Below are 27,675 nucleotides of genomic sequence, written 5' to 3'. Positions count from 1 at the left end.
TACTGAGATGGCAAATGCACCATAGACCAAAATTGGAGAGGCCCAAGAACTGAAACAGACAAAAGCGGAAGCTGCATGAACCCACACTTAGCAAAGGAAAAAAGGGGGCAACAGTTAATGCTGGCAGAGAGAGGTACCCCTGAGGAGTGCAGCAAATACACAAATCGAACCCAAGCCCAGGAAAAGCAGCCACGGAACAGAAACTCAAGCATGGTGGTAAAAGGAGAAGAGCTCCAACGCTAATGATGAGCACATAACCACTAAACACTAAAGAAGCATCACTAACTGCAGACGCACACAGGTCCATGCCTGCGCAACCTGGCGGCCCCAAAACAAAAATAACGTGCTGAACAAGCCTGCATAACGGGTTCTCAGACCCCAACCATCCGAGGCAGGGACACCCAGAGACAATGCAATGGCATCCAAATTGCCTAAAACGAAAGAGAAGCAACCTAGCATGGAGGATTACACCAAAACACTGCAATCACCGGAGGGTGCCAGAAGCAAAGAAAGGAACCTGCAGACAGACACAGCACCAGCACGCAGTGACCAGCAGATCTTGGAGGCGATAGCAGACCTAAAGGTTGCTTGGGAAACCAAACTAGAAGCAGCCATAACTAACCTCAAAACGTCTCTTGAAAAATCTATGCAGTACAAGTGGACGTTAACCTATTGAGACAAGACATGAGAGCTATAGCAGAACGCACAGGCGAGCTGGAGAAAGAAGTGAAATCGAATACAACCGCCTGCGCAGCAAATGCATCGGAGATCCACACACTGCGTCAACAAATGAGCAACCTGGAGAACAGAGCTGAGGAGGCCGACGGGCGGGCCTGAAGAAACAACATACGCATTGTAGGGCTCTCGGAAGGTGAGGAGGGATCAAACCACACGGACTATATTGAAACCATGCTGCTTCAAGAAATCCAAGGAGGGGCACTCACTCAAGGATTTGTGGTGGAGAGAGCACATCGAGCACTAACAAGGCAACCGGCCCGCCTGGGGCCCCACTGAGGCCGATCATCTCCAAGATATTGAACTATCGAGACAGAGAAAAAATCCTGGAGTACTTCCGAAAAGGGGGCCCAATACGGAGGGCATCCGCGTCAATAACGGCATATCTGGTCTACACACTTCAGGTGCAGGGACGGCGACTAAACTACAGAACAGTAAAGAGAAGACTACGTGAAGCGGGCTACAAATACATGCTAATGTACCCGGCAAAACGAAAGTATTCCACAAGAACAGGGCACTGTTCTTTGAGACTCCGGAAGAGGCTACGGTATGGTTGGATGCACAGAAAGGCCTATCGGGGATGGACGACCAGCGGGATGGCGGAATGGACCAGTGAGACGGCGAGTACAAGGACCGAGGTGCTGTATAAACAATAACAGTGGGACTTGAATATAGATCTGCAAATAGCAGCGGGAAGATGAGCTATGGACATGGGCGGGCAGGGCATAAAGTAGTATAAATGCGGGAGATACCGAGGATCCAAACTCACACCCCATTAGATAGATTAGTTTGGTTGCAAGCAGTGCGGCAACCCCCTGCTGTGTTCCTAGTACCGGCGTAGCCAGGGTAGGACTAAATGCGGGATAGCCTGAGATCCAGGGATGGAGCTGGGCAACAGTTGGGGACGGGGAGGGCAGGGACAGGGGCAGGGGGTTGGCAGTGGTAATTGTTAGGGAACAAGCTTACATCCACACGGAGGACAAGGGAGGACAGTGGCGGGACAGGATATGGATGAAGATGGGAGACCTTAGGATAGCAACCTGGAACGCCAGGGGACTCGACAGCTACTTGAAGAGGAACAAGATCATGATGTACCTGAGAAATCAAAACAGACATAGCCTTATTACAGGAAACTCACCTCACAAAAGAAAAACAAGAGGTGATAGGGAAAAAATGGAAGGGGACCACTATTGGAGAAACGTATTCGGCATATGCCAGGGGGGTAATCAATTGGGTCAGGCAACATGTACCCTTTAAGCTATTGAAGTCCACAGTGGAGCCGGATGGGAGGATGGTGGGGATACGGGGAATGCTGGAAAACCGAGAGTTGTGCATCATTAACACATACGCTCCAAATCAGGATACAGAGGCCTACTTCAAGGCCCTGTATGACAAAGTCAGCCCATAGCTGGGAGGCGCGAGCGTATGGGGAGGGGATTTTAATTGCACGCTGGACACCAGAGTGGACAGATCAGATACAAAATTAAACAAGCCCACCACAGCAGCCAAAACCCTGAAAACCCTGCTGGGCGACTTCCTGCTGGAAGATATATGGAGGCAGCACCACCCAAATGATAGACACTACTCTCATTACTCAGCTCCACAAAATTTGTATACACAACTATATTATATGTTTGCCAATCCAGAACTCACCAGGGAGATGGTGAGGTCAGAATACAAAGCAAGGGTACTATCGGACCATTCACCTTTAGTCCTAACATGGCAACACCAGCCCCCCAGGGCTAATATTCCAATGTGGAGGCTCAGAGACGAAGCACTGAAAGATACAGTGTTCAAAGAGGACCTGAGGGAGGAAATAATAGACTATTTTGAGAATAACACCGGCAGCATAGCATCGGAAAGCACTCTGTGGGTGGGCATTTAAGGTGGTGGTGAGGGGTGCAGCTATATCCAAATCCAAGGTGCTCTGTGGGGGTATAATACGTGAGTTACAAGAGGCAGAAAGGAAACTAGAAGCAATCATGAGTAAGGGAGACAACTCACAGGAGGACGCCGAAACCATGAGCCAATTACAACAAGAATGTGGCGGGTACTGGGAGAGACTATGCAACTTAATCTATAAGAAATATATAGAAAGACAACATGCAGGTGGGGATAAGCCGGGGAGGCTGCTGGCATGGTTATATCAAAACGAGACGCCCAGATCAACGATAAAAGAGATAAAGGGAGAAAATAGCCAAATATGGGATACCCAAGAGAGCGTAAATGGGGATTTCTTAAATTCTATCAACACCTATACGAAGATGCTGGAGGGGTAGAAGTGAAGGCGATAAGGGAGACATTAGAGGATATCGGGTTACCTAAACTGAGTGCAGCAGAGAGAGAGAACCTGGATGCCCCAATTACATTAGAGGAGCTAGAAACAGTGGTCAAACAATTACCCACTAGCAAAGCCCCAGGGGCTTACGTGCTCCCTAGCGAGTTTTACAAAACATACAGGTTGGAGTTGCTCCCCCCGTTACTGGCAATGCTAAATGAGGCTTTCGAGACAGGGAGACTACCGGAATCCCTGAGGGAGGCAATAATTACTTTGTTCGTCCCAGGCACACTCGTACAATCACCTGAAAATCATTCCAGGTGTCTAGGGCCATAAAACAAAAAGGGATCCCAGCGCATGGTACTGGAAGGTACATTGTGCACTGCTAAACAGTTACCAAGAAATGGCAACACAGTCAAAGACTAAGGGAAACAGTTTCCCAGTACTGACAGTCTGAAGGATGTGTCAGTTTCCCAATAACAAGTGAGCAAAAGCCCAGGGAAGTTCAGCTATAGGCTGGCCTCCACTGGAAAAAGTCGGGTTAGGATAGCCACACAAAAGCAAAAAGTTTGGGGGGTCCATAAATGGAGGGAAAATTGCATGTAAATTAAAACTTTCCTAACACAAAGAAACTGTAGCCTCTGAAGTGGGATAACAAGGGAAGGACTGAACAATCAAGGAAGCTAAAGTCAGGTAACACGGAAAACCGGCACAGACTAAGAACTGCAGGCAGGGAACAATATAATTAGTGTTGGAGGCCAAGGGGCTGTAGACCGAGAACAGACTACTGCAAGCAGGGGAGCAGAGCTGCAGTGTAGGGAGCACAGAGCAAAAGGCAGGGAGTGAAGGCAGCGTAGCAGGGCTGCAAGACAGGGAGCACAGGGCTCTGGAGCAAGTTCTGGAAACAGGACACAGCAGAAATCCAAGGATCAAAGAAACAAAGGGCTGGAAGTGAGCTCAATGCAAGAGACCTGTGCTCTTGCAGGCAGCTGCTTAAATACTGACCAGCCCTGTGGTGAAGCAGGCCGATTAGCAGCACCTGGAGCAGGACACCAGAAGGTAATTGGCCTCCTCCCTCTCTGGTCCTGGGAAAGTGAAAGCAGCATGGATCCCCAAGGTGTCTGGGGATTATAGTTCTAAGACTGCTGCATAGGAATGTCCAGGGAATCTGAACTGTTACGAGGTGTATTATGGGGCATGTAGTTTGTAAAATTAAATAAGGAAGTTCCAAAGTCTTGGAAACGTAAAGACACATATGAATAGGTACTGTCCGGGAAGGTTTACGGTGATCATTAAGTACCATATAGTCCACAATTGGTGCCAATTGATGCTCCAGTGGCACAGTCGTGACACCCAGGTCCTCCCATAGGCTCTATGGTATTTCAAACATCTGGCAAACACAAAGTGGTGATGGCTGGAAGGTTTAGAATGAATCAATCTCTAGTATTGCTCTGGGCAACCCTCCAGACCATCGTTCTTCGCCTGCCAATCCATTACAGAAGGGGAAAGACCATATACAAAACAGGCTTGGCCCACCCCAAAAGTGGCAGTCCAGCCCAAACTGCTAGGTCACATCCCTTCTCCACGAGACCACAAGCATCCCCAGACAAGTGGGATGCATAAGGGATGTGACCTAGCAGTCCAGGCTGGACTTTTGGGGGCACTTTTGGGGAGGACCAAGCCTGGATTTGCATATGGTCTTTCACCTTCTTTAATGGCTTGGTCTGGAAGGTTGCCCAGAGCAATACCAGAGGTTAAGATTCATTCTAAACCTTCCAGCCATCACCTCTTTGTTTTTGTTTCAAACATCCAGGATTTATCCTAGCGTGGTCGAAGGGAAAGGCTAGGGCCTTTTCTCAGAGTTCCTGCAGTGTCTCTCTGACATCAGCCCTCATCCATTTCCATCCCTCGGAGCGGAGCATGCCACCATTGAGGCTTGCGGTACTCCAGCACAGGAGTGCAAAGAGGCGGCGGGCTGTTGTTCAACCACTTGTGCGCGGTACTAATGCTGCCGCTGTCTCACTCCAGTGGAGAGAGCTGCTACCGCCACCAGGCAGTCTCGGGTAAGTCTCTTGTGCGGTTCGCAGCACTGTGATCCACTACTGCTTCTTATATCCTGATCCCTTACCACAATGCATAGCCCGACAGGACCCTGACTCCACTGTGTTGTGGTCTTTTCCTAAACAAAGAAGGGAGAACTTAAGTAGTTTCATCAGAGAGTGGTGACATTTAAAACAAGCTACCACACATTTAAACCCCATTTTTTTGTTTGCCAGGACATCAAAAAATGTAAGATATTGAAACGACAAAGAAAAATGTTACTTCGTATGACTGGGATAAAAAGAGGAAAATTGTGCCGGTGGCTTTTATATGTTTGAGTGACAACAGTTCCGACATGAGACTCCACCAAGGAGTCATGACGAGACTGAACTCTGAGGGGCATGGTGCCATCAAGTGGCTGTGGAAAACTTCACAGACTGCAACTAGATTGGATTTCAGAAGATGAAGATTCTGTGGGAAGAATATTTGCGCTACAACTCTCCTTCCGACTGATATGCTGGTGAGTCTCTGGAAGAGAGGTTTCTGACCCTGGAAGCTTTTAAAGCCCACATGTGCATAACACCTTTCGATATAATTTTACATGTTCATCTTCAGATGGCATTCAGCTCTCACTTTTGGCTTTTTCCGTACAGCCCAGAACATTCACCCATCTGGATTCGATAGTCAGTGTATGGATGGAGGGTGTAGGTAGGAGGTCTGTACGTCCATGTTGTATGCAGCAATCATGAAGGTGATGAGTAAATTTGTAGTATATTCAAAGGAAGATTCAGAGGCTTCTCCGAGTGCTCCCATAGCAGATCATCAATGGTTTTACATAGGTCAAAGGAACATGGGCATTTCCTCGAATTACAGGTTCAAGCTGATGCATTTTAAATTCCTCCATCGGGTTTACGTTAACACGCTCTGTCTCAGCAAGTTGTACCCAGCCATTCCATATTCCTGTTCTGTGTTCGCCAGGGAGGGTTACCTATAACTGTAGTGCGAGTTGGTTCTTTGAACAGGTGGCCTCCTTTTCTGAGTGATGGTTGGGTTTATACCATGAACCAGTTCAAGGTCTTCCTACTCCCCCACCCTCTAAATTGGGATGTTATGTTAATGAAACTTAAAAATGCTTGTAGGCACAGATGCATCTTGCCGCTAAAAATGCTCAGCAGGGTAGCTAACAATTGTACCTAAGTTTTCAACAGCTGTCTAAATTCCAGATGATTCTGGGTATGTCTCAAGGCAGGCAGCAGACCATTCCATAGCTTAGCAGCTGATCTTGAAAAGGCTTGGCCTCCCACTCTTGCAAGGCGAAACCTAGGAACTACGACGAGACACGCATCTCCAGAATGAAAAGCCCAGTTGGGAATATAAGGGGAAACCTTATAATAGTCTGCCCCATACTGATAGTAGGCCCAATGAACAAGGCATAGGGCCTTGAACTCCGCTCGCCTATGCACTGGGAGCAAATGAAGGAACTGTAAAACCGGAGAAGTGTGAGTTCCATAAGGTGAGTTGGACGCTACCCAGGCAGCTAAATTCTGCAACACCTGTAATCGATGGATAAGCCCAACAGGCTGAACCAGAAACAAGCATTGCAGTAGTCCATGTGCTGAGGACTAATGAGGCCAAACAACGGATGCAGATGACTAAGCAGAAATGGTAAAGTTTTACACAATATCCTCAGATGGGGGTGACCAGCCTTGCAGATTGTGCCAACTTGAGCGGCAATAGAAAGAGTAGAAGATAGAATTACCGCCAAGTTTCTTACCACCATCACTGGAATAAGAAATTCACCAAGTGCAGAAGGCCAGAAAAGGAGGAGTACAGAGTGTGGGCCCCCACCACCAGAATCTGTTTTATCCCCGTTCAGCTTCAGCCAATTGCTGTTAATAAACCCAGGCCCACCTCCCCCCACCCCTCTCCCCACTGCCGCCTGCCATTGACCCAAACACGAGGACAGCTCAGCCATGGACAGATCAAGTCAAAACAGGATCTGGGTGCCATCAGCATAAGAGTAGCACCGGAGGCCGAAGGAGCGGACAAGACAGACAAGAGGCTGAATATAGATTTAAAAAAGGAAAGGGGGCAGCACAGAGCCCCGTGGAACACCACAGGGCAACGGTTAAGAGGGAGAAAGAGAGGTAAGAAGAGAAAGATTGCCGCCCCCCCTCCCATCAGCCAGGAAGGAGGCAAACCAGGCCAGGATGGGCCCGGAGAGGCCTGCCAAGGCCAGGCGAGACAACAGGCTAGAGTGGTTGACAGTGTTGAAGGTGGCTGAAAGATCTAACGAAATCAGGGCACCCATTCCTACGCTATCCACCAACCTGGCCATGTAGCCCATAACAGAATCCAGGACACTCTCCGTACCACACCCCAGCCAGAATCCTGACTGGAACGGGTCAAGGAACTGAGAAGATTCCAGAAAAGAAGAAAGAACAGGCGATGCCAAGGGATATCGGGCTTCCAACAGTTTCATATAAAAAAGGCAGAAGAGAAATAGGTTGATAGTTGGAAAAAACAGAAGGATCCAATGACGGCTTCTTTAAAAGCGGGATAGCAATAGCCTGCTTGAGTTCAATCTGAATATAACCAGATTGACAAGAAGATGATAAATAGCTTGAACTACCCAGGTAATCATACCTGGCATGATGTCCTTAAGAACATCCAATAGTACAGAGTTGGAAGGAGTGGCTGATTTACGCTGCATGGCAGCTTTACTCACCATTTTAATAGTGAATATAGAAAAGTCTGACCTATTAAGAGAAGGGATTGATTTAACCTCATCCTGATACGCAGTGATCTTAACCTGATCTAACATGACAACATCAGAACAGATATTTTCAAATTTTATAACATATTTCGCCAGTGAGTCACAATGCAGTTGCATAGGGCCAACTACAGGAATAAGATTGCCATTTGAGAATTATCATTGATAGTTAAATCTGTCCTCAAGGTTGATTTAGCACATTTTCAATTTTTAGAGTAAAACAATCGAGTTTTGCTAGAACAATGGCTATTTGATAGTCTTTGGTACACTGGCGATATATCACCTTTTCAACCGTCCCATATGTCCAGCACCATCTACATGCTGCCTGTCTTGCCTTCAGGCGGAGCGCTTTCAATTCTTCGGAAAACCAGAGTTCAGAACGCTGCTTACGGGGCCGAGGCTGCAACAACATTCGCTGCATGCCTCAACACTTTCGTCAAAGTAGTTAGACTAACATTGGTACTAATAGTACACTCCTCTTCCACAGTGGCCAAGAGGGTGTTCTGATCAGCAGAATACCAATTCCACAGAGCATCTAAAATCACAGGGTTTTTAAGAGTAGCGGCAGGGAGCTTCAATGTCAAAACCACTCAATGATGGTCCGACCAGATCCCAGTTTCAACAGATAAAAAAAAAAAAATCAATTTTAGATCTGTCAGAGAAAACCAAATCAAGGGTGTTCCCCAACACATGGGCGGGCTCAACCACAGCTTGCTCCAAGCCTAAGTCAATCAAGCCCTCAAAGAGACAGAGTAGGAGCATCTTCACAATTAAACTTAAGGTTAAAATCTCCTAAAATACTAAAATAACCAGGTGAGAGTACTTCAATTGAATCTCAGCCAAAAGGTCCAGAAAGGGTTTTAGAAACCCAATATAAGAAACAGGAAGTCTATAAACAAGAAATGAACAGATCATGTTGCTGACACAGCCAGGCAAGCCAGTAGAGCTTCCATCTTGATATGTACCAACGGAATGTGTAAATGTTGAAAACTAGATTTTAATATAATGCAAACCCACCACCCGGATGGGTCAATATTAGAGCTAAATATTATAATCCCCTGGAAGCACCCATACCAACGCCGGGGTAGTAACATCTGTAAGCCATGTCTCCGTGAGACATAGCAAATCGGGGGACTTTCTATAGATGAGCTGCATGTGCTGGAAGGGAACGTGTATTAGATAAAAGGACATGAATACGTGTTCCCATCTCCCTCTCACTAATGGGGTAGCATTCTGGCGGTGGGGAGGGCTTGCCAATTAGCTGGAAATATGATGGTAGCAGGAGCCAGCTCTAATATATTACTAAATTTAACTTTGGTCTCCAATCCCCCAGCCCAACTTGTTCACAGCACGGAGCAGCACAGATGGGCTTGCCCCTGTGCGTGCCTTTGGCGTGCTCAGGCACGCCGCGGGGCTCGCCCACTGCGCCGTCTAGTAGGCAGGCACATTTGAGCCGTGCAAAGATAAGACTCTGCCTAAAGGGACGCATGCGACCCGTAATCACAAAGATACTAGCCCCACAGTAAAAAAACACACCCTGGGAGTATTTGGGAACGGGAAGCCAACAAGAATGTCTAAATAAATGTAAAAGCTAAAATAAGTTAACTGCTTATTTAAAATGCACAGAGCACCCAGACAGCAGCTGCCTACCTGTGGTAATACAGCGTTCACTTCATTTGTACAATTGTGCGTTTATACTTTACAGGTTTCACCATTTACAAATTAAAATATAATGTGCAACTTGTAATACAGATCAGAAAGTCACGATTCTATTAAAGACTCAGAGGCGAAGGATCATTTACTTCTCAAGCAGCCAACAATAAAACTCATTAAACATCAAATTGACAATGAACTACATAATACATGGAAATGTATGGGAATTTGTAGTTTGTGTTGGTAGGTTTATTCATCCACGTGATCCCTCTAGTCCAATCACGCCCCCAAAGTCCTTAACAAACTCCGCCAACGTCCTTCTTTCCTCCTCTTTCTGAAGCTAGTGGACAACTGAAACTTGCGCACCAACCGGTAGACGCCCACATTTTTTATACTAATATCGATCACTCCTCATGAAGCCACTGGTTTAGATTCTGCACCTGTCAAAACATGTATAACATTAATTAAACTACTCTTCCAGGACGGGTGGGCAATCGCATATAACAATACGCAACATGTTCAATATCATCAGCAATACATCGATAAGCATCTCGTTATCATTCATACCACTATCTAGCGATTGAAAGGATGTAATAATCCTTCGCCTCTGAGTCTTTAATAGAATCATGACTTTCTGTAACTAATGTGTGGAAAATCTGTATTCTTTGTCAAGACTTGGAGGCTCTGATTATGCTCATTTAAAGCATACTTTCCACCAACGAAGCCACTTGATCTACTGGTATAAAATATAAATTCTTAAAAGTCGTTTCAATTGACCAGTCTGGCGCCTTCAAAATGTCCTCCAGGCATGCTCCAAGCTTGAAGGCCATTGATGCCATGGCTGCTCTAGTCGAGCGAGTTCCGAACTGACCCACATCAATGCCCGATTGGCCCATGCACCATTTTAACCATCTTGCCAATGTGGCCGACGCCACCACCTTAAAAGGCTTCTTCACTGCAATCAACAGTTGAGATTCCCCTATGTGCCTGACTTGTTCAGCCATGACCTCTCGTAAGCCTTAAGGCACCAGACCGGGCGCACCCTCGATCTTTCTGGAAACGCCACATAATCTACCGTCCTAATACCAGTCTTTGTCCTCTTCTCTATGTAAAATGTAACCCCTGTGGGTGAAAAGGACTCGGTCTACCTCCAAAGCCCTGACCTCCGAAACCCTCTTAAAGGAAATTAAACACAATAACGTAGTCAGTTTCGCCCAAAGCGCTTTCCTAGATAGTCGTTTGTTGTCCAGCCATGATTAACATTCTCAATACATCACTCCCATCCCAGAGGCAGGAATATTTCAGAGTCGGAGGTCTCATACATCTAACTCCCTTCAGTATTCTACAAATCAAGGGGTGTTCTCCCACGAGTTTCCCCTCTAGATAATCATGACCGGCTGATATCGCTGATCTGTAAGTGTTAATTGTTCTATACACCTTAACTTGTATCGCTTGACAGGCCAAATAATTCACCACGTGAATCACATCTTTTCGTACGGGATGTACTTCCCTCTCCATGCACCAATTACTCCATTTAAGTCATGCCACTCTACAAGCCTGTCCGGTCCCCAGGGCCCATGATTATCCGATGAATTTCTGAGCTGTTCCCAAAAGTCCCGGCTTGGCCCAGGATCTCCTGAAATCGCCCAGGCTAACAGATTCAGATTCTGTGATTGAACCAGAGGGTGACTCTGTCCTGTCGGGCCCAGCATGATGTCTTGTCTGTGTGGCAGCAGAATGGGAATGTCGTAAGCCATTTCCAGCAGGTCTCTAAACCAAACTTGACCTCTCCAATCAGGGGTCACTAGAATCACTGTCGCTCCCTGTCTTCTGACCTGCACCACAGTTCATGATATGACAAAAAGCGAATGCGTATTCTGTCGCTGGACCCCAGACCTGGAAAAAGGCATCCGTTGCTACCTCTTCTGGGACTGGTAATACCTGGAGAGCTTCCTGTTCAACCTCGTGCAAACAGGCCCGTTCGACACAGACCTCTCAGACGCATGATCTCATGAAAAACAGACTACTCTAGCGGACAATCGCTGGAGTCCCTCAAGTGTCTTGAGTTCCAGTACGCAATCTGGTTCTGATACCCGGCAGATGCTCCGCTGTTACGCTGACTCCTCTGTGGAGACATAAATGCCGAAAGTCCTTGGCTATCTCCGCCAGTCATCTGGATCTCGTCCCTCCCAGTCAGTTTATGTACCCGACTGCTGAGACATTGACCATCTTGAGCAGGATGGAGCATCTCGCGAAGGATCCTGCTAACAGTTCAAGACAATGATATGGAGGGCTAGTTCCTTGTTCGACCATCTCCCCCCCAGTCGACTTGTCGCTGCACCTGGCTCCCCAAAGACTGACGTCGACTATTACGAGGTCCGGGAAGGAGCCAAATATTGCCCTGCCATTCCAAGCCTCCATGTGGTGATACCACCACTCAAGCTCTGTCCTCGCTTCCCGAGAAATGGGTACCCTCTGTTTGTAGGATAATCACTTCCTGATATGTTCTATCTTCAAACATTGCAACACCCTGTAATGCAGAGGGCCTGGAAAAATAGCTTGAATCGAAGCAGACAGTCGGTCTACTAGTCTGGCTGTCTCTCTCTCAGGAAAAACATTTCCCTTGTCATCATGGTCTTGATCTCTCTCTTGATAGAATTCACCTTCTCTTGGGGTAGACTGTTAGGGAGAATTATCTGTTTAGGCTGAATTTCCTAACCTAGCGAGTCCCCCAGGAGCTTTGCTGGATTTTTTGGGGTTTATTTTTTTCTCCTGCCAAGAGTGAGACTTTTTTACCCTCACTCTTGGACATGATTGGAGTGTGTCTCTAGATGTGTTTAATGGGCTATGGGGTCTTTTACTTCATAGGGCTTCATGTGTTTTTGTGATGTGTGTTACACAGCACCCTCAGTGCAGTAACACAGGGGTGTCATAGTGACCCCCCAGTATAGACTCCATACTTTGGGACTGACTACTGTCTCCCAGGGCATGTAAAGTCACCATTGACTTTACTAGTCTCAAATTCTGAACAGAACCAGTACAAACCAGCATATTGTGGACGTACTGGCCGGGGCAATTCGATTGCCCCGGGGTCTGTTAGTCGAGGGGGCACGTCTCCATCCCCCCTGATCGAGTTTTGGCTGGTGGCAGTGGATACTACTTTTTATATTCGACTGCGAATATATCCCTATGGGATTTCCCATTGTTCGAGGCTACCAACTTTAATTATTTAATTCCTATAGCCTCGAACATACCGCCGGTTTATTTATTTAATATTAATTCTCTGGTTGGTATTTTTTGCCAGAACTCTGTTCTAAAATGGCATTTGGTTTTGCTTCTGTGACTCCAACCCAAGTGGAGCTCTTTGTTCCACTTTTTGGCGGGCTTCTCCACAGAAGCCCTCCAAAGTGGTGCCACTCTGTCTGGGGTACTTAGGAGGAGTGGAGGGGGATTTAGGCACCCTGGACTGAGTTGCCTAGGCAACTCAAGTCGCACTCCGTCCTGATTGGCCCAAGTGGTGAGCCGGCCGGCTCACCAGTTAGCATGTTTGAGTGACAGCTAGGCTGAGTGAATGGGGGTTTTCTGCATAAAAGCAGGGCTTTGGGGACTGGAACTTGAGAAGTCGCCACAGGACCTAAGAATCCGACGAGGGAGTAGCTGAGCCGACCTGCTACGACGACACCACCGGTGGAGCCCTGCTGAACCGTCTCACCACTTTTCCCAACGACAGAGGAGATCTCCAACCCGGAGAGTCTTCTTCCTTCGACTGGTGGGGATAACCAGTCTGCTTCCTTTTTCGCTTCCTGGAGCATCTCGTGGGCGCCTTGCCTGTGCCAAGCACCCCCCCCCAGCAATCGGGACACCACGTTTTACCACTACCACGATTCAAAGGGTAGTACCTTTAACCGGAAAACTCAGCGGCTGGTTTCTTCCCTGGCAGTGCAACGACCTTCATCTTTCCTCCACGTCGAGATTTTCTCTTCCTCTGGAGGACGCTGCGACTTGCACCCGCTGCCAGGAACAACTGCCCCCGCTGGAGGATCCTTTCCACATAAGGTACCGTGTTCCGCTTGGCTTCCCTTGCAACCGACTGTACGGGGTAAATTTAGCCCCCGGCTTTCGACCCTGGGTTAGCCTGGGACACCCAGGCTAAACTTTTCTGAAACCTAACTAAAACCTTTCTGAACTCCCTGCAAGACTTTTTAAGCCTGTTGTCATTGTGTGATCTTGGGTGCATTTGTGCCCTGCTCTCTCCAAGAGTGGGCCCAGCCTATGGACTCTGGCTCACAAGTAACTTTGGACTTTCCTGCCTTGCTTAAGAGTTCCTAAGTATTAGTGTGGTGTATTTTCCTACATTCTGCCTTTTTCCCTCCCTTTTTCGTTAACTTATTGGAGTGCCGTCTATAGTTAAGCGCTCACCTCTGTCTGGAAATAAGTGGTGTTAACTAAGACTTGTCTGATAAGGAATAAGGGATGTATATATAATAATAGTAACTGTGTTTAGAGTGATTTACCATAATAGTGCTGGAGTGTTTCAATAAGTGTGTTTTTAAATAAATAATTATATACCTTGATACCAAAGCTCTGGTCAGTGTTTGCTTGTGCTATTGTACCCGAGTGCCTATTGTGTATACTTTGCATACTGCCTAACTCTTCTTGAGGGAAGTCTGACTGCTCAGCCACAGCTACCAGCTAAATCTGGGTGGTACAGACTGCTACCAAGTGGGTTTACTGTCAACACCTGTAGTCCTAAATCGTTTGCAGTGGTCCCCAAGGGAACTGCACAGGTTTCTGCCTAACAGACGACTGAGGGTGCCCTGCACTGTTTCTAGAATGAACCCCAAGAATTCCATTGACTGGGCCGGGGCTAATTCCGATTTCTCCCAGTTGATCAGAAAACCTAGTCGTTGCAACAATTCTGTCGCTATCCTCACCTGTTCCACTATCCTTTCCCTGTCCTAGCACATTATGCATATATCGTCCAGGTTTATAATTAATCCGATTCCTTGCTCCCTGAGGTGTCCCACCACCAGCTTCATCAGCGTGGTAAAGCACCAAGGGGCTGAGGCGAGTCTGAGAGGTAAACTTGTAAATTCCCATCTCTGCCCCTTCCAGAGGAACTATAACAGCCTCCTCTGACTCTGATGAATAGGTAACGTCAGGTAAGCATCCCTGAGGTCTATCCTCGCTAGCCAGTCCCCTTTCTGAAGTATGTCCCCTAGTAGGTGAATTTCATCCATCTAGAAGCGTCTGTACACCAGAATGAATTCAGTGCTCCGAGGTTGATCACTGGCCTGACCTTGCGCCTGCCCTTCACTAGGAACAAGTTGCTTACGAATCCCTTTTGGTTTCCACTGGCCGGGCTGATGGCCGTTTTTAGTCTTAGCTGTTCTACCTTTCTGTCTGTAAAGACTGGAGGGGGGTGACCGTATTTCCGCTCTCTATATGGTAGAGGAGAGACACAGAGGACCCCAGCCAAGATTCTCTATTATTGGTATGTGGTCGAGCAATTAAGGCCTAGCTTCTCAGGAGGTGATGCAGGCTGGTTCTTAAGTACAGTGTAGTCCCCAAGCACCCACAAAGGAATGTCCGGACGCTGTATCGGTTAAAACACAGTCTTTATATAATTAATATTCAAGGCTATGTACACTATCACAATAACTCACTTTGTGCTCAGAAAATCAACAATGGTAAATATATACAGTTCTACAGTGGTACCACAAATATCATCAGATCTCATTAGAGTGCATCACCTATATTGTCAAAATGTCACACAGATCAATTAAGAGGAAACCAGCAGTAGAGAGAGGATGGAAAGCAAGACGGTTGAACAATGGGCAGAATACTGGTTGTTACCGTTAAACACAGCTCTGTGTGGAGATTTCCCCCCCCCCACCTGGGCAACCTGTAGAATAAAGATACAAGCCCAGTCCATATATTGTTCACAACAGACTTCCCAATAGTTCTGCAACCCCAAAGTACCTGGCATTGTAGCGTTCCTTGGCGGGGAATCGACGGCCCTTCTTGAGTGCCCTCCCTTTAAGGCAGGAGTCACAGGTTGAACGTCCGACGGTGAACACGGTGAGCTACGACGGTGAAGTGGCTGATTCGTTCCTAGTGGTGCTCGTTGACGGGGAAGCGTAAATGTCCTGCAAGGAAGAGGCGTGCGGGCACCTCGGTGTCGATAGTTCTGGACTGCAAAGAGTTTGAAGAACTGTGGCCCAGCAAGGTGTAGAGTCGTCGGCATCTCTGTGGTCTTTGGGTGAGGGGGAATCCACCAGTGGATGCTCCTCAGCGCGTCAACGGTCAGGCCTTCTCCAGCAGGATACAGCGTCGACGATGCGGACAAGAGCATCCTTGGATCAAATGAAGTTCTTAAGCAAAGGGGAGCACGGCGGCTCCGGTCGGCGACGGCGGTCGTCGACAGTGGCGGACAACAGTCCGGGCGCTTTTCCTTGGGATTCCGCAGAAGTCCCCGTCTCGGGTCGGCAGCCTGTCCACAGTCTGCCTACCAGGGAGCTTTGGCAAAGATCAGCTGGTGCACAATGGTCCCTCGTAGCTCGGGAAGAGGGCGCCTTACCAGGTCCTCTCTGGGTCAGTCCTTGGAGACACAGCAGCTTTCAGATGATTAAGGAGAGCAACAGCAATTTTTCTCTTCCAGCAGGGTTTCAAGGTTAAGCTTCAGTTTCTCTTCAGCTTCTGAACACAAAAATTCTAGCAGCGAGAGGCCCCCAGATATACTAGTTGATCTCCCATTCATTCTGCTGGGTCACACTCAGGCAACCAATCGGTCAGAAGGACATTCATGCAGGCAGGCATCCAATCAGGTGCATAGTGCATTCAGGCCATTCACTCCAGACACTCACAACAAGTTATGTGTATTGGGACAAGTACCCAGCCATTCAACACTCCACACTGCATTCATACCATTTTCGGGCAGGGCTGTCTCAGTCATTGTGTCAGATACTAGACACCCACAACACAGAATGCGTATTCGTCACACACTCCATTCGCGCAGGTCCCACACACAGGGTGTACCCACAACATACAGTCACTGGGAAGGCTCCAGCCAGTCTGGCCTGGACTTCACAAAAACACCATATATGGAACTTGCACCCAACAGCCGGTCAGGGGGAAGGGACAGAGTCAGGGCTTCCCAGGACTTTGGGAAAACAGGGTAACAGGCACTAGAAAGCAAGAGGCCATGGGGGGGCCATCTTGTTTTCAATCAGGAATCGACTGATCCCAATGGCAGTGCCTGGATATCCCAAAATGGAGGATACTCGGAGCACCTGTCAAATTCAGCATGGAGCTGCCACTAGCCCATACCCTGCTCTGTGGGCCACCCACAGGTGCCCAAAAACATACACTAGGGGCACAGGGTTTTACCCCCACCCATGGGTGCCATAAGGGTATCCCATGGGTCTGTTCATCTAACCAAAAGAGAGCGCTGCACCGCCAGGAGTTCCACATGAACTCCTGCGCGGAAAACACGACAGAACACACGATATAAAGCAGTAAAGGACAAGGATACGGAGGCCCTGTCCCTCCGATGCATTTCCAGCATCACACTGTCAAGCACACAAACGCTCACAGACGAAAAAAGTGTTAAAATGAGAGGTCTGCAGAGGCCGGCGAGTGTAGGAAGGATGCCATGTTGTGCATGGACCTTATGCCTGGTTAACCTATTGTGTGAAACGGTAGGCAACCTAATAAGACGACAGTTCACACTATGGGCCTCATCATGAGTTGGGGGCTAGCCCCAGCGGTATTACCGCCGGGGCTATTAGCCCTACCGCCAAACCCCCCGGCGCTATTAGTGCCAGATCACGTGTTTGGCGGAATGGTAAATTCCCATTCCCCATTCGGCCCAATGGGGAATTTTCACGCAATTACCGCCAGCAGTTTTCTCGCCAGCGATAATAGCGCCGAAAATAATCAAAATTGCAGCGATTTGCCCCCAGCTCAGAACTGGGGGGGAAATCCGCCAAGGCCGTGATTTGGCATACCCTTAAATGCGGTGGTAATAGTGTTACCACCGCATTTAAGGGTTACCGCCAAACTCGTGATGAGGCCGTATAACAGGATGAGAAATCAGGGCTAGCTAACGGTAGTCGATTGGTTAGGGCCTCCCTTCCGACTGTAAATCAACACCCTACAGAATTCCAAACGCAGTACTACTCTGCCTACATTGTCTAATACAATGCTTTTTAACATGTACCATGCAACAGTAATGGACATTGGGCAGGTACCGGTAAGGGGAAGCCATCTATATTCTGTCAATTAATTTCACTAATCTGCATGCCCATTGCAAATACCATGCAAAAAATGCCTACCATTCTGCAATGACTGAATGCCACTTATTGTGCAACAATTTAGCACCACATATTACCAGGGCCTCTTATCACCCCCACGCCCCTCTCGCTGCCAAGAACCTGCTCCCAATGCCACTGACGCCACAAAAAAGGTCATTTGAAGAGCTGGGGACACTATACTTTCATTTTGGACCCACCATTCAGGACTCGCACCAGAAAGTCAGCATGTGCAAGTGGCAGGAGTAAAACACAGACGTACCATGTAACTTGGATTTCCAGAGTCTTGTTCTTCTTCAAAGGGGAAAATGTTGGTGAAGCCAGCTCCCCAACTCGCAGTATCTCATACTAACAATTAAACCACAACACACTGACACTCTTGATCTTTTGTAAATTGACCCCCATGCACCAGAGAAAAGTACCATAGAGAATTATCAAGCTCAAGAGAAACCACTAGCATTAGATAAAAATCCTTGTTCATAAAGTGCCACTGTAGGTCTTGCCAAATAATGCTAAAAGTGACTGCTCTTAATTAAAAAAAAGTAAAATAAATAAATACATTTTCAAAAAACACAAACACAGATGGTACAAAGGGGAGGGTGGCTTTCTGAGGCCCACTTAAAAGACAAGGAACCACCAGATCAGACCAGAACTATTGGTTTCTCCAATAATCTTTAACTGCCACTTGCCAGGATTAACTTTTAACAAGTTACTTCATCACAATCTCATTTTCTGTCATTAACTATAAATATACAAAGAGCACATTCTAACCTCTGGATGATGTCTGCACTTCTCCAAGGCTTCTCCATAAATTTTACTGGGACTCGACGAAGAAAAAAGCTCTTGGAAAATTACATAAAATAACCCACCTGTAAAATGATAAAACATTTGTTTTGCAAAAGAGGTTCAACTTCAACCAAGAAAAACAAAACGGACTTTGAAAACAAGAATCTTTTAAATAACCTGTCACTCCAAGCCCAACAAGCACCACGATCAAATAGGTGAAATCTCGTCCAGCTTCTTGAACTGCAACAAAGAACCAAAATAGGTGATGAGATAATTTAATATACACACAAACTGAAGCTTGGTTTATGACTTTATGAAGACATTAAAGGAGGTTTAAAATACAGACGATGTACAAGCGAATTGGGGGAGAATCAAGTGACATTAATTGCCATACATTTTGAAATGGCACTATACAGTCAACAAATCATTAATAACATTTTGTTTAGTTAGGTTACAATCCAATAGAAGCAGGACTAGTACCAGGCGAGTTCTACAGGACAATATATTTGGGTTCCTAATCAGCTCTGTGTGCAGTGTGTTTTTGCTGTTACTTGGGACTTGGCTGCTACTCCGTGATATCTTGCATGAAGTCTTTCTACAATGGCCACGCCAATGACTGCTGGGAGGCAGACTTGTAATCCCCTGCACACGCGGAGCGTGCAGTGTGCACCGTGCGTTTGTGGTGTTTGTGGTGCGAGGGTGCGGCGAGCGGCATTCCAACATTCTCATTAGAGCTTGCCGTCTGGGGCCTGAGGGAGTCTGAGGAAGCTGCTCCAGCCAGCTCCTACCACCAGGTAGGGTCACAGAGCTGCATTACTGACAGTTTCCCTTTTCTACCAAAGTGAGCCATCGCGTCCCTTTTCCACATAACCGCCCCCACCCCCTAACTTGCTCCATCTACCCTTTAAAGCACGGAGAAAGGTGCCGTTAGGGGGTCGGTTTGGAGGAGGGGAAATGGTGTACTCTGGTCTAACTGTCCTTAATTGCTGAGGGACTGTGTGGGGGCTTTAGAGGAGTGAACTGTGGACTAGTGACATCAGCAGTTTTTACCCCATGCCGGGGAAAGCACCACATTAACGATTAGTCTACAATATACAAAAAACAAGCAAGCCAATAAAAAGAACGGAACAGTGGATTCTCATACCAATTTAGAAAGTCAGGGAGGAAGGGGTGAGGAAGCGATGGGAGGAGCTTCCGCTGCAAGGGGGTCCAAGACTCCCTCACCAGCTAAGGGACATATATCCAATTACTTAAAATCCAAAAGTGCCAGAGAGATGGTTCCTTGACCAGCTGGCTTTTAAGTGAGCAAGCGGAAGTGGCGTTGCTTTTGTAATCTATCCATCCAAAACTGCAAATAGTTAGTGTCTGCGCCAACAGCCCGCCTCATGCCCCCACCCCTATTCCTGCAAAGCCTCTACAAGCTATGTCGGGTGGAGGGTTACATCTTGGGGGCTGAGGGGTCCCTGCTGTTCCTTCTATGTCCCTAGTAGAGACAGGAGTTCCGCTGGACCTTCGTAAATGTACTATAATGAGGGGTGCAGTGAAGCGTCTCCACATTAACAGAAGTGAACTCCTTAAAGTATGTGGTAAAATACCATCACTTCGGATTTTAAGCTCGACGGATTTAGAGTATGTGGAGCCAATGAAGGGAAGGGCAGCAGGGGTATCTACGGTTCACTGTTGTCTGTCGGTAACTACCTCCCTGATCCGTGCCCAGGTTAAATCATTGGAGTTCTTGGGGTATGCGTTGGACAAACCTGTAATTCAAGGCGAACCCCTGCCAAGTTGCAGTTGAGATAAATCTAAGGACTTGACAAGGGAAGCCGCCAGAAATGGGGAGGCACCACCTGCTAGCAAGCTCGACAGCATCCAGGGCTGGCTATGGTTGAAAGCTTTGTTCGCTGGGGCCGAGAGTCAATCACAATGAACTACATCCTTAGCCTCATGGAATATTAGAGGCCATCCTAATTTTTTTGCAAAGGGACTCGTCTCTTGAGTTTCTGGTAAAACATGATGTGTATATGCTGCAGGAGACCTGGCTGGAAGATCAGTTCTACTGGATGGGTACCATATTCACCAGTCTATGGCAGAGAAGGGTCTGCGGGGGCGTCCCTTTGGGGGGCTGATTGGGGTTTCAAATGGTCTGGCATCTAGACTAATCACAGCAGTAGAGACAGGGAACGTTCTAGTAGTGGAAGTGCTCCTGGGAAGGTCATCCATTTTGAATTGAGTGTTCCTCATCAATGTGTATGACCCCCACGCCCCCCCCAGGAGGTGGGGCAGCTGATTCCATCTTTGAGTACATTGATGAAGTGTTCACAGAATGGGGTACAGCTAATGTGAACGGCATCATTTTAGGGGGACTTGAATGCAAAGTTGGGCGCTCACTCAATTAAAGGGAACTTTGGTGAGGTGACCTCCACTAACAGCATGGAGTTAAAATCAGTAAATGTAAAGAGGAAAACATTGTTAAAGTTTCTCCGCGAGTGGGACTTGATAATTCTAAATGGCAGGTCTAAGGGGGACATACCCGGGAAACCTACATGGCAGGGGAGCAACAGCCGGGCAACTTTGGATTATGCGGCATGTAACAGCTTGGTTGAGAGAATTGTATCAATGTCTGTGTTAACACAAAGTGCAAGCGACCATACTACCTTAAAGGTGGAGTGGTTGTGAGAGCATAAAGGGTTGAGACAACGGGGCCCAGCCGACTTGGTTTTCTCACAGCCAAGAAACCAACTGCAATGGTCAGGTAGAAATGTCAGTAGGGTGTGTGAAATGTTGAAGATTGAGCTCTATAATCCAAAATGAAATCTGTATTCATGGTCTGTCAATGACAGAGGAGTGGCTTGTTGACCTGATCCGATACAATGGAATCAAAAATGGTAAGATCATATCAAAAACCCGGAAAGAGCGTACACATAGGTATGACCCGGAAATTAATAAGGCAAAAAGAACGCGGAGAAGAGAACTACGTGCCTATGCCCCCCTTGATAAGATAATGCAGGACTCAATTCGTCTGAAGAATCAGTAACGTTATTGGGTAAGGAGAAGGGTCAGGGATGGGAGGCTAGGTAATTGGCAGAATTTGATCAAGGCACTGCTAACTTGTAAAGTGGGTGAAATGTGGAGGATTATGGCGGGTGCTAGGAAGCCTTCGGACCAGAAAATCTTGAATCTAACCGAAGAGCAGTTGTGGATTACGTTTTTTGAGAATAAAATGTTCTCTGTAGCCGAAACAGTGTTCAAGAACAGGCATGATTTTACCAAACGGCCCATTAGTTTTACCCAGGTAAATGTGTGTAATCATCTTTGTTGCCTTAAAAACTCCAGAGCTATGGGCCCAAATGGCCTTTCTTCGGCAGTCAGTCCTGAAGGGGGACCCCGAAGTCTGGGCAGAAGTGCTACACACATTGTTTAATAATGTGTGTCAATGCAAAATTATCCCCGACTCATGGAGGAGGGCCATTCTGGCCCCAGTTTAATCAACAGGGCATAGTATGGTCCGGGAAAATTACTGGTTGTTGTTCTTACTTGATGTTAACGGTAAGGTATTGTGGGATGTTTTAGCCCATTAGGCTCTGCCCTGCGACATCCTTTTGTGCTGATGGTGCAGGAATCATCAAAATGGGCGCAAAATCTCTGGATGCGCCAAAACCCATGAAAAATTGCGCTTTGAAACCGGAAAAGATGGCTGCCAAATCTACTTTGCCTGTTGTCAGTGGTGGAAGGAGACCTCACTGCTGAAACCTGTCAGGGGGCTGCATACCGAGTAAAAATGGAAACTACATGAAAGGCAGTGCTTTATTGCAAGAAACCCAGAAATTGCTCTTAAATCCCTTTTTCTTGGTTGCTAAAAAATACAGAATGCTGGTCCCAAACAGCCGCATCCAATCTTCTTGTGGGGTGTCCCATGCTATGGAATACAAGGAATTATTGTACATTTGCAATATCCAGGAAAGTTGAATTGGTCACAAAAACATCCACAGCCAGTTTTTGCCTGCCTGGGAAAGTGGTCAAAATCTGGGCGCAATACCAGCGGCCGCCTGTGACTGTTTCAAAAGCCCGTTTTAAAACTGTAAAAGTTGTACGAATGTCTCAAATCAAAGTGACTTGTTATCAAGAGCAAACTAGGTTGTCACTATTTAAATTTCATGGTTTAGAGCCTAGAATCAGTGTTCTAGATGTTTGTTTTAAATTGTAAGTTTAATTTCAATAAAGAAAAATGTAACAAATTGACTTTTAAAGTAAGCCCGATTCAGCCAAAACTACAAAGAAACTTCCCCCACTGGGAAAGACACCTCCCTTCTGCTTCCGAGCAAAAGGCCAGGAACTCACATTCAGGTGTTAAGAGGGGAGGGGCACTGGAGCTGCTCTGGGAAGAAACAATGGGCCTTCCTGGGTTGAACGCATATGCAGATTAAAGTGTCAACAGTGCTCTCTGCCAGAAGGAAGTAGGCAGGGATTGCTCTTGAGCTACAAGAAACCTTTGGAGGCGGGGATAGACAGTTTTGTTGATTCACAATGGACCAAAAAGCAGATTTCTCATAAGACTAATAATTTACTGTGGACAATTGTTAAAAATATATAAACCCCGGACGTCTGAATCTAAATTTTTGCTGTACATTTTAAGAGGAGCCAGAACTCTGTGCTATGTTCTGGGACATAACTGTAGAAATTGTGGTTTTATACCAAATGTAATTATGTCAGAAATATGAAACTTCACACACTTAGCAGTTCCTTGCGCCTTTCAGGTCCAGCAACACTGAAAGGGGCCCCTAGGGGTCCCTTACGTCTATGGAAACAAGGCGAGTCAACACACACGATAGATACGCCAGACACGAGGTTGTATTCCCAAAGCTAGGGTTTATTGCAAAGCAAAAGTCTCAGTTGGCCAACTCGGTCTCACGCCTGCGACGTGCATCTCTAGACCTCGAGGGACGCAAGAGAAGTGAATTACGTACATCAGTTACATATATACAAAATGCATATCAAACAATCAGTTGTGACATGTTTAACACCCCCCTTTATTGGGTTTCTTTGAACTTGGTGTGATGATGGACATCTCTGACAACTATGACACCTTCAAACATCTATTCTAGTAATAATTTGCAATTTATGAGTGCGGAGGCATCTTTCAGTTGTTGAACAGAACACAGCGCTTCTGTTCTTGGAAGCGAGCTACATACGGGGGGAGAGTTGCATTCCAGACCTTGCTATCTATGAGGTGCTATTCGTGTCCTGGGAGCCAACACGCTCTAACAGGGCTCAGTAAAGGGGGGCTGTAAGAAAAGCATAATTCAAGCCTTTAGCTGTATTATTCTAACATATTCTACCATATAACGAGACTGGCTGGCAGCTGCGAAATGATTAAATGCCCTGCAGCTCTGCTTCAAGGGTACATTCGGGAGGGAGCCGGGCATTTTTCCTGGCGCTGCCTACGTTGTGTTTCAACAAACTCTTGTTATCCTCACGGCCCTGCGGCCTTGTCCTTTTTACGTGCAGACAACAATGTTTTACAGTCGAGCAGTGTAAGCAGAAAATATACTGCGAAGCAATAGGAACAGAAAGCAATGAGCAATGGTTAGAAAACAAAATGGCGTTTCTTGTTACATCAAAATGGCCGTTCATTGGCAAACTCGAAAACCTATATTCTGTCATATCGTGCATGAGACGGTTGGCCCACGGCCACCAAAATACGTTTGCGGTCACAAAGTAGAGGTATCAATTTTTCTAGACTGACAACACGGTTACACAAAACTGATTGGTTTCTACTTTGGTCCCTTTCAGGATACCAGTTATCCTCTCCGGCCAGGGTTTTGATCCTTCTTTCCTGATTAACACAATCCTTTATCTAGTCCCGATATATTCTTCTCAAGACCCCTTTAACTTCTGTACTTTCTTGTCACTACCTGGTCTACTCTCCTGTCAGGGCTTCTGCTCATACGGGATCTGTGCCAGCTTCCAGACTTGCACGTTTGTTAGATAATGTATCTGCTTGATATATTATCCTGTCCAGGTTTCCCATATACCTGTACTGTACACATTGACAGACTTGTAAGGATTTTTTTTTTAAACATTTTATTAAATTCCAACAAACAATACAAACCAAACAGGCAGTGCATATGTCAACAGATCCGTTATACATTGTTTACTTCAAGTCACTGCTTCCCCTATCCCACCCCCCATTTCGAGCCTATCACTTTACACATTCCATATCTGCATTCTGTGGCAGGGTCTCTCCTTCCATGGGTTCAGCTGGGTTTCGGATTGACCCAAACAGCTCTACTATCAATAATTTCCAGGCCATCAGGAACTCTGTCTCCTCCTCCCCCCCAGCATTGCTAGCTTCTTGCCATACTATAGTTTCTGCCACCGCCCATTTCTGCAAATCTTTCCACCACACCTCCACCCTCGGTCTATGGCATGTCTTCCACCCCATGGTGATTCTTCTCTTAGCCAGCACATATGCCAGATCTTTCAGCTTGCTCACATGCTTTAGCTTCTGTGATCTTGGGAACCCCCCCCCCCAACAAACAAGCCCACACTGTGTCCACTACGATCTTGACCCCCTTCTCTGCCAGTTTCCGCTCCACGTCGCTCCAAAAGCGTTCACTGACCGGGCATGACCACAACATATGCACCATGCCTGCATTCTCCTCATCACACTTGGGGCATGCCTGCCATCCTACATTCTCAAACCTCGATATCCTTTGGGGTGTCATGTATGCCCTGTGCGTGATATACAGTTGTATCTGTTTCAATCTCGCATTTCTAGATACCTTCTTATGATACCCCTGAGCCCGTTCCCACATCCCATCCTCCATTGGGGCTCCTCCTTCCGTTTCCCAATCTAGTCTCAGCTGTGTGACCTCCTTCCCCACTCTGAGCATCAACATCTCATATAATCTGGATATCTCATGTCCCCCTTCCGCTATGTCGTAGATCACGTCCATGGTGGCATCTGGTTCTTCCTCCAATACAGTTTTGGGCCATATGTTTTTAATTCTCTGCACCATTCTATGATATGTAATATACTGGCCCGCATGCAACCCAGTTTCATCCCGCAGCCCCTCAAAGGTGCTAATAGAACCCTCCTGCCAAAGATCCCCCATTGTTGCCAGCCCAACCGGTTCCCAGAGGTTTCTAATTATCTTCCTCAGCTGTTAATGTAACCAGTGGTACCTGCGGGCAGCGTGGAGATTGGTTCTCCATCATCTGACATGCTCTGCGCCACATCTTCCACCCTAGCAACATCATCCTGGGGCGCCCTTTCATTTCTGCCTTGGGTACCCACATCATCTCTTTCAAGTAAAAAGGTGTGCAATCTTGCCCAAACAGTCTGGATTCAGAGGTCTCTTCATCCGAGAGCCATTTGGCAACATCCTGCAGTTGGCTCGCCACATAATAAACCTCATAGTTAGGCAATTTTATCCCACCTCTTTCATAGAAATTCTGTAGCTTCCATAGTGCCACTTTGTTCCGTGTGCCATGCCACAGGAAATCCCTTCACATACCGTTCAGTTTGATGAAGAACTTAGGTATCAGATGTGGCATGTTCCCAAAGTAGTGCAGGAGCCTAGGCAATGCCACCATCTTGAGCATTGCTCCACGCCCCATCATAGCTAAGGGTAACCTCACCCAAAATCGCATGCAATTCTCAATTTTTTTGATGGCCACCTCCGTGTTGCACCTATGCTCTTCTACTGTGTGGTATATGTCTATCCCTAAGTACTGAAATGTTCTGACCGCCCATGTCACCTGCAATACGGGTAACCACTCCACCGGGATCCCCTTGTACCCACCTAGTGGGAACATGCTTGACTTCTGGGGCTTCACCGCTATACCAGAAAACCCCCGAATATCTCTCCATTACCTCTAAAATTCATTGGAGATTTTCTTCCGGGTGCCCCAAGTACAGCAGCATATCATCTGCGTATAGGGAGATCATTTGTCGTTCCCTTTTCACCTCAATGCCTATGGTATCATATTGTTGTCTCAGATATATTGCTAGAGATTCCAGGGCCAGTATGTAAAGCATTGGAGACCACGGACAACCCTGTCTGGTGCCCCGGCTAAGCTGCCACCTTTCCGATATTACCAATCCTCTCTTAACTCTAGCCACCGGCTCCCTATACAGTATTTCCACCCACCGTACATCCAGGCCCCAACCCATAACCTTACAGGGCCACCATCAGCCATGGCCACTTGACCGAATTGAAGGCCTTTATTGCGTCCAAAGACACAATCGCCATTTCACCTGCATTTTTGCTACCACTCTCAATAATTCGTTGGAGTCGTCTGTGATTATTAGAGATGTTCCGATTTGGGACATAACCCGTCTGATCAGGGTGTATTAATCTACCGAGAAACCTTTTTAATCTATTTGCCAAGACAGTCGTCAGTATCTTGCTGTCCTGATTCAGCATAGACAGGGGACAATATGAGCTGCAGCTGTGCCCAGGCTTATTAGGTTTGGGAAGCAGCATTATGAACACTTCTCTCAGTGACTCTGGCAAACTTCCCGTCTCAAACGCTTTGTTCAACATTTCTAACAGTCGGGGGAGAACCTCTTCCATGTATACTTTATTTTTATTTTTTATTTTGTTAACTGAATTAACAGTTTTTACATAAAGAAAAATCCTGTTTCATCAAATGTTTTTAATGTGTTTTCCATTTTTTCCATTTCGGTTCTTCAAGTTGATTGACGAAAGGGCTGAATCCTTTAGGGTTTTTTCCATTCATTAACGGATGGTGTCCAAGTTCAGCCTGTGCAAAAAGTTTACCAAAGCGATGACTGGTCTTCGACTTAGCCCATTCATCAAGAAAGTCCACCAGTAGTCCTCGTCCAGTCTTGAAAATTTAGAATAGAGATGACCTAGGTGGACTTCCCGGTTGCCACTGGTACCAGGACAATGGAGAATCAAATGTTTTAGACTTCCTTTGAGTCTTGGTTCAAACAAAAACGACAAGTGTCGGTCTGAGATTTGCCTCAGCTTCTCAAAACCTTGTTTGTTTTTAAAATGTTCAGTCTTGCTCTCAGGAACGTCATGCGGAAGGTCTTATTTGGAAACTTCAATAAGTAACTAATAGGCTTG

The 27,675-nt window shown here is 46.8% G+C and overlaps 1 protein-coding gene across 1 annotated transcript in view; it reads right to left on the bottom strand.

Moving 5' to 3' along the window:
* The window catches only part of TIMM21 (translocase of inner mitochondrial membrane 21), a 251,204-nt gene that overhangs the window by 180,636 nt on the left and 42,893 nt on the right, over positions 1-27,675 (bottom strand). The window contains exons 2-3 of the mRNA XM_069620710.1: positions 18,755-18,817; positions 18,563-18,660 (exon numbers count right to left, since the gene is read on the bottom strand). Coding sequence (XP_069476811.1) covers positions 18,563-18,660; positions 18,755-18,817 — 161 coding nt within the window. The remainder of the gene's footprint in view (positions 1-18,562; positions 18,661-18,754; positions 18,818-27,675) is intronic.

Source organism: Ambystoma mexicanum, chromosome 5q (genome assembly GCF_040938575.1).
Source record: "Ambystoma mexicanum isolate Mex_15411 chromosome 5q, UKY_AmexF1_1, whole genome shotgun sequence".
NCBI lineage: Eukaryota > Metazoa > Chordata > Amphibia > Caudata > Ambystomatidae > Ambystoma > Ambystoma mexicanum.
This window is presented reverse-complemented; position numbering and strand designations above follow the sequence as displayed.